The sequence below is a fragment of the Physeter macrocephalus genome, chromosome 19 (assembly GCF_002837175.3).
Source record: "Physeter macrocephalus isolate SW-GA chromosome 19, ASM283717v5, whole genome shotgun sequence".
In the NCBI taxonomy this organism is placed as follows: Eukaryota; Metazoa; Chordata; class Mammalia; order Artiodactyla; family Physeteridae; genus Physeter; species Physeter macrocephalus.
Genome location: NC_041232.1, coordinates 25,711,259 through 25,723,771, shown reverse-complemented (window position 1 = coordinate 25,723,771; position 12,513 = coordinate 25,711,259). Strand labels below are relative to the sequence as shown.

Here is a 12,513-nt window from a genome sequence, read left to right as displayed (position 1 = left end):
ACCTTGAGCGAGGTGTTCTGGAGCCTCCATCTCCTGAGAACCTTCTTGGGATGCTGTAAAAATTAATTGAAATGATGCTGTGAAGCGCCAAGTGAATGGTCAGTGATGGAAGCTGTGGGCGTCGTTGTCCTTGCTGTGCCATCCTCTTGCATCTGACATCCATGTCGTAGGGAAAGGACTGGGTGGACATTAGTCAGAGGCTGTAGGCTCTGTCTCCATAGGCTCTTCTGATGTTAACAGCTTTATTGGGGTCTAATTCATATGCCATACAGTTCACTCATCTAAAGTGTACGATTCATTGGCTTTTAGTGTATTCACAGAGTTATGCAACCATCTCCACAGTAAATCTTAGAACGTTTTCATCACCCCCAAAGAAACCCTGGGCCCCTTAGCAGTCTCTCCCCTCTCCCAGCCCTCAGTAAGCACTGGTCCACATTCTACCTCTAGATTAGCCTCTTGTGGACATTTCACATACATGGAATCCTACAGCAGGTGGTGCTCCTCTCAGCTGTGGTGTCTTCAGAGGCCGAGCTCCCAGTTAGCTCCACCCAGAGCTCATTCACTGAGCAAATGAGCACGTTTCTTCGTTGGGTGCTAGGAACCGATTAACAGGTTGATGTCTAGTTGAGGAGATGAGATTCGAGTATTGGTAACTGGCAGCTAGACAGAGGAGGCTTCTGGAGAAGGTGAAACTCGGTTCCAACCAGAAGATTCAGAGAATATGAATCTAGAAAGAGGACGGGGGGGTGTTGGGCAGCAGAGAACAGGTGATCTGGAATTCTGTAGCTTTCTTGGATGTGATACGATGTAAGTTTGTAGGAGAACGTCCTTCCTTGTAAGATATTTTTCCCTTTGGGCACCCCTCTCCTGCTCCCTCCTTGCCAGGATTCCCACACTCTCTGGCTGCGGCTCCTTTCCTAGTCTTCTGTCCAGGAAAACATGGCTTCTCTCGTGGTTTTTGCTTCCTGCACCCTTAAGGTTAAACCCAGGAGAGAAAAGAGGAATATAAAGTGGGAACACCTGCCCCTCACAGTCTGGGAGCTTGTCTGCTTTTTAGAAGCCTCAGGCAGCTTCTTGAAGTTATGCCCAGACCTTTTCATTTTACTCATTGGGAGAGATGGGCTGTAGGGGTTTACTCCATGGTTGTGGGCACCAGAGGTTCTAGGCCTGTTTAAACGATGCATGTCTGTAAGAGTGTGCGCACATGTGTTTGCCTGTGCATTGTAGCACACATTACCACTTAGCTCAGTTGTGCGGTGAGGTCATCACCATATTGTGTCACCAGGTGAATCGGGTCCTTCCTCGCTCCAACGTGGTCTACAATCTCTATGAGTACTCGGTGCCAGAGGACATGTACCAAGAGCACATCAACGAGATCAACACTGAGCTGGCGGCGCCGGACATCGAGGGCGTGTATGAGACTCAGGTACCTGTTTTCCCAGCTGAACTGTGCAAGGATCTATCCGGATGGAATAGAGGGAAACAAACCCCACAGAGGCATGGACAGGCTAGCAGCATCGGCTGTGGACTCCACGGACACAGTGAATTTCAGCAGCGTGTCTGCCGAAGATGGCTGGGGGCCTGTGCCCTCCCCCATCAGCCCTCACACCACCCTGTCTGCCCTCCTTCCAGGTTCCGTTATTGTTTCGGGCCCTGGTGCAGCTCGGCTGTGTGTGTGTGGTCAATAAACAGTTGGTGAGGCATCACTCAGGCTGGGAAGCAGAAACCTTCGCTCTTGAGCACCTGGAGATGCGCTCTCTGGCCCAGTTCAGCTACCTGGAACCAGGTATGGCATGTGCCAGCCGCCCTTGCTTGGCCTGCCTCCCGCTCATCTCAGGGTGACGGGCCATGTCCTCCTGCAGGGAGCATCCGCCACATCTACCTGTATCACCACGCGCAGGGCCACAAAGCTCTCTTCGGCATCTTCGTGCCCGCACAGCGCAAGGCGTCTGTGTTTGTGTTGGATACCGTGAGTTCCGGGCCAGGCTGTGGGCGAGCCTCGCTGGGGGAGGAGCATATCCCTGGGCACGAAAGTCGCACCCCTGCCCCCACTGCTGCCTTGTTTCCAAAAGCCTTCGCCCAGGAATTAGAAGTGAATCTGCAGAGGTAGCCTGGCCACCCATGTCCACTCAGGGCTGCCCACTTCCTTCCCTGTGGGGAAAGGCGCCGACCCGGCCCTTGTTTGTCTAGGTGCGAAGCAACCAGATGCCCAGCCTCAGTGCCCTGTACTCAGCCGAGCACAGCCTCCTGCTGGAGAAAGTGGGCCCCGAGCTCCTGCCCCCCAGCAAACACACTTTTGAAGTTCGGGCTGAAACAGACTTGAAGACCATCTGCAGAGCCATCCAGCGCTTCCTGCTGGCCTACAAAGTGCGTGCCATCGGGGTCCCACGCCGTGGGAGCCCCCTCCCTCCCTCCCTCCCTCCCTCCCCCGGGCCGGGTCCACCTAGCTGTTTCCTTCCCTGCGCCCAGGAGGAGCGCCGTGGGCCCACACTCATCGCTGTTCAGTCCAACTGGGAGCTGAAGAGGCTGGCTGGCGAAGTTCCCGTCTTGGAGGAATTCCCGCTAGTGCCCGTCCGTGTGGCTGATAAGGTCAGCTACGGGGTCCTGGACTGGCAGCGCCACGGAGCCCGGCGCATGATCCGGCACTACCTCAACCTGGACACTTGTCTGTCACAGGCCTTCGAGATGAGCAGGTGAGCCGAGAGGAGGGGTGTCTCTGGCCATCTTGGTTGTCGCTGGCCTCACGGGTCTCTGGTGGCAAGTCAGCCTTCCCTGCTTGCCCGGTCGTTGTCCCCTCCTGGGGCTGGCTGACCCCGTGCCCCTGCAGGTACTTCCACGTCCCCGTTGGGAATCTGCCAGAGGACATCTCTACCTTTGGCTCCGACCTCTTCTTTGCCCGCCATCTCCAGCGCCACAACCACCTGCTCTGGCTGTCTTCTACATCGCGCCCTGACCTGGGCGGGAAGGAGGCTGACGACAACCGCCTCGTCATGGAGTTCGATGACCAAGCGCCCGTGGAGATCAACAGTTCAGGCTGTTACTCCACAGGTGGGTGGGCGAGGCACTCGGGGGCCTGGGCTGCCGTCCCTGCCGCTTGTTGCCCTTCTGTGCTGGTGGGAACGCTCAGCCCTGTTGGGCCAGGAGCCGGGGAGCCGAGCCTGCGGGGCTCTGCGGGTATGTGCTCTGCAGTTGGCCGCCCCCAACAGCAGCGGCAGGGATTTTTCTGAGATAGTGCTTGCTGGGGTCGGGCTCCGCACCCAGGAGGGGTCAGCGCACCAGCGGCGGTGTCTGTGTGCAGTGTGCGTGGAGCTGGACATTCAGAACCTGGCTGTCAACACCATCCTGCAATCTCACCACGTCAATGACATGGAGGGGGCCAACAGCATGGGCATCAGCTTCGATGTGATCCAGCAGGCCTCCCTGGAGGACATGATCACGGGCAATCAGGCTGTGAGCGCCCTGGCCAGCTACGACGAGACTGCCCTGTGCTCCAGCACCTTCAGGTACCCAGAGGCTTGCAACCCTGAGAGCATCACCTGACCTTTTGTTCTTCTTGTGCCCTCTCCTCTCCGAAGGCCGAACAACAGTTCGGGTTCTAGACGGAGCAGTAGAAATCCTTTTATCTTCTGTCCTTGTTTCGGAACTAAGAGTTGAGACAGTGTCACTGGGGCTCCCTCCACCCTGCCAGAAGCCAGCCTAGGGCCAGGCTCTGCCGCTGCTCGTGGGCCTTTCTGCTGCCCTCCAGGTACGGGTTGGCGGTCCCGGTGCTGCGTGCTGGCCCCTTCCTGTGGCCAGAGGCGTGCCTGCTGGAAATCGCCAGTTTACTTGGGGTGCGGGTGTGTTTCGAGCATCTGCTGCGGGACGCACAGCAGGACATGCACAGTGGGTTAAGCCGCACAGAAGGGGGTGCGAATTGCAGTGCTGACTCGGGCAGGGAGCACATGTGCTCTCCACAGCCCACCAGGTGATACTCCTGTGGCCCACTGTAGAGATGAGGAAACCGAGGCCCCGTGCTTGCAGTCGTACTGCAGTTGAGGGGAAGGGTTGGTGCTCAGGAGCAAGTCTTGGGACTCAAGAACTGTTTTCTCCAACCGGCACTCCTGCTGCCTTCTCACAGAAGGCGGGCAGACCGGAGGGAGCGGGCTGCAGGCCGGGGGCTGGTGGAAGAGAGGCTCAGAGGCCAGAAGGCACGTGGTATGGCCAGGGCCAAGGGCTGCTGGGCAGAGAAGCGGCAGCTGTGTCCCGAGAGGTGGTGGCAGCAGAGCTGCCACAGGGAGGGGATGGCTTCCAGACACCTGGGGCGACGCAGCCAGGGCAGTCGTGGCGAAGCAGATCGTTAGGCCCGTGACTGGCCCAAGGGAGGAAGGGCCCTGTAGGTCTCTGTGGTGAGTCTGCTCCTGCCTTTCCCAGCAGGTGAGGTGCCTTCTTGAAGGGCACCCCCATCTTCTCAGCTCTGTCCTGGCACCAGCCGTAGGGAAAACTTGAAAGGTCGTGTTGAGTGTGGTGGTGTTGAGGGGTGCAGATGAGTCACGGAGGGCCGAGGAATGGATCTGAATAGTGAGAAGGGAGGGGGCAAAGGTGACAGCAAAACAGGGAAGAGCTGGTGCCAGCAACAGGGGGGCGCCTCTGAACCCCTCCTGCAGGATCCTGAAGAGCATGGTGGTGGGCTGGGTGAAGGAGATCACGCAGTACCGCAATATCTACGCCGACAACCAGGTGATGCACTTCTACCGCTGGCTCCGGTCCCCGTCCTCGCTGCTTCACGACCCCACCCTGCACCGCACGCTGCACAGCATGATGAAGAAGCTCTTCTTGCAGTGAGTGCCGCCCGTGGCCTTCTCCGGGCTGTGCTGATCCCTCAGTCCCCAAACCAGAAAGATGGCAGTCAGCACCTCTGGGATCAAGAGTCCACTTGAACCATAGCGATCAGATGGGTCCCAGGAAGAGCTTAGCTGCCATCGCAGCTTCCAGAGACACGCTGTGCGATGCATAGTCTTTGTTGCTTTTTCATGAGTCATTGTACACTGTGCTTGCTGTTCTGCACCTCGCTTGCCTTCGTTAACAGTAGATCTTAGAGAGCTATGTGTGGATGTACCACGCTAATGGACATTTAGGCTGCTTCCACAACTTTTGCTGTCACAGTGACCAACCATGGAGTGGCCTTGTACATGATGAGGTCACGCAAACATATCTGTAGAATAGTCTCCAGGAAGTAATGCTGTTGCAGGTCTGATCGATATTATCAGATAAATCTAGATGAGAGAACACCAATTTGATCAATATTGTCAGAGAGCTCCCTGTAAAGGTCGTACAGTTGATTGTGCTATTAGCGATGATTGGGAATGTATGTCCCCACTCCAAGCCACGCCGCCATGGGGGGTATTATTGCCAACCAGATGGGATAAAATGCTCTCTTGGTATACCCTTAATATGCAATTCTTACTATGAATGAAATTGGACTTCCTTTTCATATCCTTTGCCCATTTTTCTGTAGATTTGGGGTTTTTTTTTCCTCTCATTAATTTGTATGAGTTCTTTTTAGATAAAAATTAGCCACTTTTTTGTGATGTGAGTTGCACACTTTTTCCTCAGTCTTTGTCTTTGGTTCTGTTTACAGTAGGGTTTTGCGATGCAGACCTCTTTGTTCTTTGTTGCTTCTGGGTTCAAAGTATGTTTTCTGCTTCAGGACGATCAGCTTTTTTCTCACAGTGTCTTCTGGTCTTCTCTGGTGTCTTGACCCTTGATTCTGAACTTGGTCTGCAGGCTCATTGCTGAGTTCAAGCGCCTGGGGTCATCAGTCGTCTATGCCAACTTCAACCGCATCATCCTATGCACCAAGAAGCGGCGGGTGGAAGATGCCCTTGCCTACGTGGAGTACATCACCAACAGGTGTCAGCATTCCTGTACCCTTCGTTCATCTGTGTCTTATCTGATCCATTCACCTGCTGCTGGCAGCCTTAACATGTCTCGTAGCATGGCTCTGTTGGTAATGAATGCTTTCTGCCTTTGGGTATCTAAAAAGCCTTTATTTCACCTTCGTGGGTTTTTTGTTTTTTTGGCGGTATGCGGGCCTCTCACTGTTGTGGCTTCTCCCGTTGCGGAGCACAGGCTCCGGACACACAGGCTCGGCGGCCATGGCTCACGGGCCCAGGCGCTCCGCGGCATGTGGGATCTTCCCGGACCGGGGCACGAACCCATGTCCCCTGCATCGGCAGGCGGACCCCCAACCACTGTGCCGCCAGGGAAGCCCTCACCTTCGTTTTTGAAGGATGTTTTTGCTGGGCATAGAATTGCAGATGGATCTTTTTTGAAAGTCTTTTTTTTCCTCCTTGTGTTTCTTTTTGGATAATTTCTGTTGTTATGTCTTTAAATTCACTGATCTTCTGCAGTGTTTAATCAGCCATTAATCCCATGTAGTATATTTTTCATTTCACACTGACAGTTTTCGTCTCTAGAAGCTTGGTTTGAGTCTTATACATCTCTAGAGTCTACTTAACATGTTCAGTCTTCCCTCTGGTTTATTTTAACACATGCAATACTGTTCTAATAACAGGGTTTTTTGTTTTGTTTTTGTTTTAATTAATTATTTTATTTGGGGGGTGCTGCGTTGGGTCTTCCTTGCTGCGTGTGTGCTTTCTCTAGTTGCGGCGAGCAGGGGCTGCTCGTCGTGGTGCGCGGGCTTCTCATTGCGATGGCTTCTCTTGTTGTGGAGCATGGGCTCTAGGCACGCGGGCTTCAGTAGTTGTGGCATGCGGGCTCAGTAGTTGTGGCTTGTGGGTTCTAGAGCGCAGGCTTAGTAGTTGTGGCGCACGGGCTTCGTTGCTGCACGGCATGTGGGAACTTCCCAGACCAGGGCTTGAACCCTTGTGCTCCAGTAGTTGTGGCATGCGGGCTCAGTAGTTGTGGCTTGTGGGTTCTAGAGCGCAGGCTTAGTAGTTGTGGCGCACGGGCTTCGTTGCTGCACGGCATGTGGGAACTTCCCAGACCAGGGCTTGAACCCTTGTCCCCTAAATTGGCAGGTGGATTCTTAACCACTGCACTACCAGGGAAGCCCCTAATAACAGTTTTAATTCCTGTTCTGCTCGTTATTACGTCTGTCAGCTCTGATTTGTCTTCAGTTCATAGAGTCATCTCCTTATTATGTGTTGTGTTTCTCTGCTTCTTTGTACACCTGGTGATATAGGATGGGATGCCAGACATTAAGAATCTTGGCGTGTCCGTTGGGTACTTTTGCACTCCTGTAAATATTCTTGAGCTTTATGTTATGTTACTTGGAAACAGTTTGATCCTTTGGGGCATTTTTTGAGATGTATAGGCAGAGCCAGAGCAGTGTTTAGTCTAGGGCTCATTATTCCCACTGTTGAAGCAAGACTTTGTGAGCGCAGCTGCACGTGCCTCTGAGTTACGAGGTTCTGACAGCGGCGGGAAGCAAGCACCCCAGGCCTGGTGTGGTTTTCTCACACTTGAGCATGATCCATGCTCTGCTGAATGCGGGGTTCCCTCTGTGCCGCTCTCGCCTCATTGCCTCAACACTGGTCCCTGTTTCCCCTCCTGGCTAGATGCAGATGTCTCCTTAGTATTATGTTTATCATTTTCCCTAGAAAGTTTGAGGGATGATAAAATGTGAATCTAGTTTATATCCATTTTTAAATAAGTAGAGGGTTAAACAGATAATAAGGAAAGTGGGGAAAAAGGGGAAAACTATTGATTTCATTTAAGCAAATTCTGTTTTGCTTCTTTTAGCATCCATTCTAAAGAGATCTTCCATTCTTTGACAATTTCTTTCTCTCGATGCTGGGAATTTCTTCTCTGGATGGATCCCTCTAACTATGGTGGAATCAAAGGAAATGTTCCATCTAGTATTCACTGTGGACAGGTAAGAGGTAACCAGTCTTAGAGAGCAGAGGTTGGACTCTGAAGCAACTTTAGGGGTCCACATTGGTCCCTTCAGTGCACACTTGGGGGTCACAGGCCGAGTGCCAGGCACGGTTCTAGGCCCCGGTCATGTAGTCCTTTGCTCTCACGGAGTCTGTGAGGGCAAAGATCACGAACAAGCAAACAAGTAGATGTAGACGCCAGTGTCAGCAATGGTGAGGGCTCGGAGTAAACAAAAAGCAGGGTCGAGATAGAGAGTGAGCCACGGGGGAGGGGCCGATTTGGATGGGGAGGGTGAGGAGTCCTCTGAGGGGGTGACGTAACCGCAGTGTGAGGCTGCCGTGAGTTACGGGACAGGCAGAGACAGTGGTCACAGGTGTGGGCAGAGAGCTGGCCGGGGCCAGGCCACTTGGGCCTGAGGGCTGCGATGGACACTTGGCTTTTAGTGTTGGGGAGATTCTGAGTGGGGGAGTGTCGGGGCCTGACTTCCACTTGGATCCTGAGTGGACAGCACCGCAGGAGGTCAAGGTCTCAGTGGAGCCTGGTTAGTGTCGGCCCAGGGGAGGATGCAGGGCAGGGTGGAGTCAGGGAGAAGGACTCCGGTGGGCATTGCAGGTGGAGTCAGCGGGCCAGCGGAATGAATGTGGGGTGATGCCCTGGGGCACAGGGGCGATGTCTGGGTGAGTAGGTTTTGGGTGGCCCTGTGCTTGGGTGTGTGAACCCCGATGGATGGGGCAGGAGAGCGAGTGTGGGGAGAGGGGAGCTGTGCTTGGCTGCGGCATGTGGTGTTTGCTGAGCCTGACGTTTGCTTGACGTGCACAAGGTGGAGATGCAGAGGTCAGGGCGTGGCAGGGGCGTCTGGGGAGGTGCTGGGGGTGGGAACTTGGGGTCATCCCAGCTGCTGAGCCTGGCAGCTGGGGCTGGTGAGAACACCTGGGGGTGAGCGTGAGTTGAGAGGCCTGAGTCCCCCCAGGGCAGGTCCCCATGGAGGAACCTGCCAGTGGGTAGGGGAACTGGGGGATGGGGCCTCAGGCATCAAAGGGAGAGCGGCCCCAGAAGGAAGGAGCCGTGCTGCTGAGAGCAGATAGGAAACAGAGGCTGCCCTTGGTGCTGGGGTTGGGAGGGCCACTGAGACCACGATGGGAGAGAAGGAAGTGCAGGCCATGTAGATGAATCAAGGGAAGGCAGTGGTGGCTGCTTTGAAGGACGGCGGCCGTCAGAGTTCAGATGTTGAACATTCTTCCCTTCCTGGGAGGTGGGAGTTGAATAATTTTAAAGTGAATCCTCTGAAAGAGCAAACGAGAGTAGCAGTCAGCCGTGTACTGAGTGCTTCTGTGCACCAGGCACGTTCCGTAAATGACCTTATTCTTAAAGCCGTCCTGCAGGAATCTCACCTGGGCCCAGGGGGCGAACAGGGCACCCACCGGGCGGTGCTGCTGTGCGCAGACGTGACTGGGGTTGTCTCTGTGTCCCAGCAAGACTCCCCTGAAGAGGGCAGAGTAGAGGGGGAGGAGCCTGAGGAGGAGCCTGAGGAGGGAGATACACAGGAGCTGGATGTCGAGGACCTGCTGGAAAACAACTGGAACATTCTGCAGTTCCTGCCGCAGGCAGCCTCCTGCCAGAGCTACTTCCTCATGATCGTTTCAGGTGAGTCGTCCACACGCGCCATAGCGTCTGAGCCACGCAGTGGGAATAACGTGGCCCTGGTGGGAGCACGCCCAGAGTCGGGGGGCCCCTGAGGGGCGCCCTGGCTGCACAGCACTGTGAGAGGCAGAGAGGAGACCCTCGGCCCCTCGCAGAACCTCACCGTGAGGAAGGCTGCCCTCCCCGGGGCGTCACGAAGGCTTCGTGGCCCTGCCCCCGAGGTTTGTGCACGTGCACATATAGTGATCAAGGTAAACCCCAAGTAGAAAAGTTTAGACACTTCCTGAATCGACTGCCCCACTGGCTGGTCCTTGAGGCTCAACTTATGGTGTAAGAAACTCCTATATTTCATCTGGGTCTAAAGGTTTAGTGTTAGTAATACAACATTTTAAATCAACTATACTCCAACAAAAATTAAAAAGGTTTAGTGTTACAAATCAAGTTATTTAGCTTGATGTGTAAATGAAGTGTGTAGATTAAACACCCGTTATAATTCAGAGCTAATCATTAGAACAGTTGATGAAGAGCATCATAAATTAAATCATAAACTAAATTGTCAGCAGACGCATAGACGTAGATATAGGTACACCCACGTACATAGCGACAGAGGTAGTTCAGTTGTGGTTATTTTCTATTTTGTCAACTTGTCTTTGAGCCCTTCGCTTTCTTAAGTTCTCTCCTGGAATGTGTGGGCCTGGTGGAGGCTTTGGAGAAGTGTGCTGTGCCTGGGGGTCGAGGCGAGCCCTCTGTCTCGCCGTCCAGTGTGAAGGTTGACGTGTGTTGCCTGAGCTTGGGCGTCAGCTAGTGCCCTGCTTGTCCCCATTTCTCTGATTGACTTTGGCTCATCTTAGTGCAGCAAATAGAATCATCACTAATAATGACATTTCAGCCAGTCTGGCCGGCAGTGTGACTAGCCACAGGGTGCTCCCGGGTTCTGGGATGTTGGCGTCAGTGCCGACTCTCGGGGCCTGTGGCCTGAGCCTGTCCTCTCTCTGCAGCGTACATCGTGGCCGTGTACCACAGCATGAAGGAGGAGCTGAGGCGCAGCGCCCCGGGCAGCACCCCCGTGAGGAGGAGGGGGGCCAGCCAGCTCTCCCAGGAGGCCCAGGGGGAGGCTGGAGCCCTTCCCGGTGAGCACCCTTGCCACGCGAGGCCACCACTGTGTGCGCCTCAGGGGTCCTTCCCTCGGTGTCCCTATCTCCGTGCAAAATAGGGAGCAGGCATCGTGTCGCTTCTCTTCCCAGGAATGATCACCTTCTCACAAGATTATGTGGCTAACGAACTCACTCAGAACTTCTTCACCATCACACAGAAGATTCAGAAGAAAGTCACAGGCTCTCGGAACTCGACTGAGCTCTCAGAAATGTTTCCTGTCCTCCCCGGTTCTCACCTGCGTCTCAATAACCCCGCTCTGGAGTTCATCAAATATGTGTGCAAGGTGAGGACACGCCCATTGACGTGTGTGCAGGTCACTCCTTTCTTCCAGAAACACCCACTGCACCCACTCCATGCAGCCACTGTGGGAAAGACCTCTGTCCCCACTCCACTGAGGGGGCACAAGTCAGTGAGGGACAGGTGAGCTCAGAGAGCACAGGTGCTGAGAGGTGGGCTCAGGGGCAGGGCAGGTGAGGAAGGCCCTCTGTGGGGCCTGAGGCTAAGAACGAGACCACTGGGGCTAAGAGGGTCTGGCCATGGGCAGAGGGGATGCAGAGACCCTGGGGAGGGATGACCTGGCGGTGCTGGTGAAAGGTGAGTAGTGGAACGGCAGGTGCTCATGGATCACGTGGGGCTGGTGGGCCAGACTAGGAACTGGACAGGGCTCCTAAAACGTCTGGGCTGCTGTGGAACCTAAGAGGAGAGCTTGCTCGGATGCTAAATGCCTTTCTGGGAAAGGCAGGCTGCATCAAACGATGGCATAATATTACCAGATGAGGACCCAGCCGGCGTCATCCCTTACGGAGCATTTTACTGTCCATTAAGTTACCTCCCAGCAAATCACAGTTTCACAGTGATCAAATGACTTCTGATTGTGGTGAAGAAATGGTTTAGTGTACCATTTTAATTCCTTGGTAGACTTCAGCATTTTTAAGTTTTATTAAAGTATAATTTACAGGGACTTCCCTGGTGATCCAGTGGCTAAGACTCTGCCCTCCCAGTGCAGGGGGCCCGGATTCAGTACCTGGTCAGGGAACTAGATCCCACGTGCCACAACTGAAGATCCCACATGCAGCAACAAAGATCCCACGTGCTGCAACTAAGACCTGGTGCAGCCAAGTAAAGAAATAAAAACATATTTAAAAGAACAAGTATAATTTACATACAGGAAAATTCACCATTTTAGTGTGCATTCCGTGAGGTACCCAATCACGCATTCAGGATACAGAACCAGAGTCCCCCACCCCTGGCACGCTCTGATCTGTCTGTCCCTATGTTTATTTACTTTTTGAAAGTTGCATGCAGTAAAAGTCACTCTCCGTGCAGTGCAGTCGTTCGAGTTTTCACAGATGGATAGGGCTGGCCATCAGCAGCCAGGTACAAAACGGTCACCACCCTGGAGAGCTCCCCCATGCTTCCCCTTGGGCTCAACTCCTCTCGCCTGCAACCCTGGAACCACCGATCTGTCTTCTGTCCCTGCATTGTGACCTCTTTCAGAATGTCACACGAGTGGAATGGTTGGTTATGTAGCCTTTTAGGTCTGACTTCCTTCAGTCAGCAAAATGCACCTGGGGCTCCTCCATGTCATTGCTTGTCTCAGAGCTTTGTTCCTTTCCATCGCTGAGTCTTGCTCCCTTGTTGTGTGAGAGAACCGCAGTTCCCCGGTTGAAGGACATTCAGGTTGTTTTCACGTTTTTGGTGACTGTTAGTAAAGCTGCTGTAAACATTCTCATAGAGAAGGTTTTGGGTGAACATAAGTTTCATTTCTCTTGGTAGAAACCTAGCAGGGGACTGGCTGGGTCATGTTGTGCTTGTTCCTAAAGTGGCCCCGTTTTGCAC

The 12,513-nt window shown here is 53.8% G+C and overlaps 1 protein-coding gene across 4 annotated transcripts in view; it reads left to right on the top strand.

Moving 5' to 3' along the window:
- POLE (DNA polymerase epsilon, catalytic subunit) overlaps positions 1-12,513 on the top strand; it is a 57,280-nt gene that overhangs the window by 39,073 nt on the left and 5,694 nt on the right. For 3 of the 4 annotated variants that reach the window (XM_024120597.3, XM_024120596.3, XM_007126814.4), the window contains exons 33-45: positions 1,286-1,426; positions 1,633-1,786; positions 1,863-1,969; positions 2,191-2,367; positions 2,470-2,693; positions 2,828-3,048; positions 3,299-3,503; positions 4,644-4,817; positions 5,764-5,889; positions 7,744-7,876; positions 9,351-9,522; positions 10,518-10,649; positions 10,764-10,957. In XM_024120597.3, the coding sequence (XP_023976365.1) occupies positions 1,286-1,426; positions 1,633-1,786; positions 1,863-1,969; positions 2,191-2,367; positions 2,470-2,693; positions 2,828-3,048; positions 3,299-3,503; positions 4,644-4,817; positions 5,764-5,889; positions 7,744-7,876; positions 9,351-9,522; positions 10,518-10,649; positions 10,764-10,957 (2,160 nt within the window). The remainder of the gene's footprint in view (positions 1-1,285; positions 1,427-1,632; positions 1,787-1,862; positions 1,970-2,190; positions 2,368-2,469; positions 2,694-2,827; positions 3,049-3,298; positions 3,504-4,643; positions 4,818-5,763; positions 5,890-7,743; positions 7,877-9,350; positions 9,523-10,517; positions 10,650-10,763; positions 10,958-12,513) is intronic. The other variant, XM_024120598.3, reaches the window with a different exon arrangement.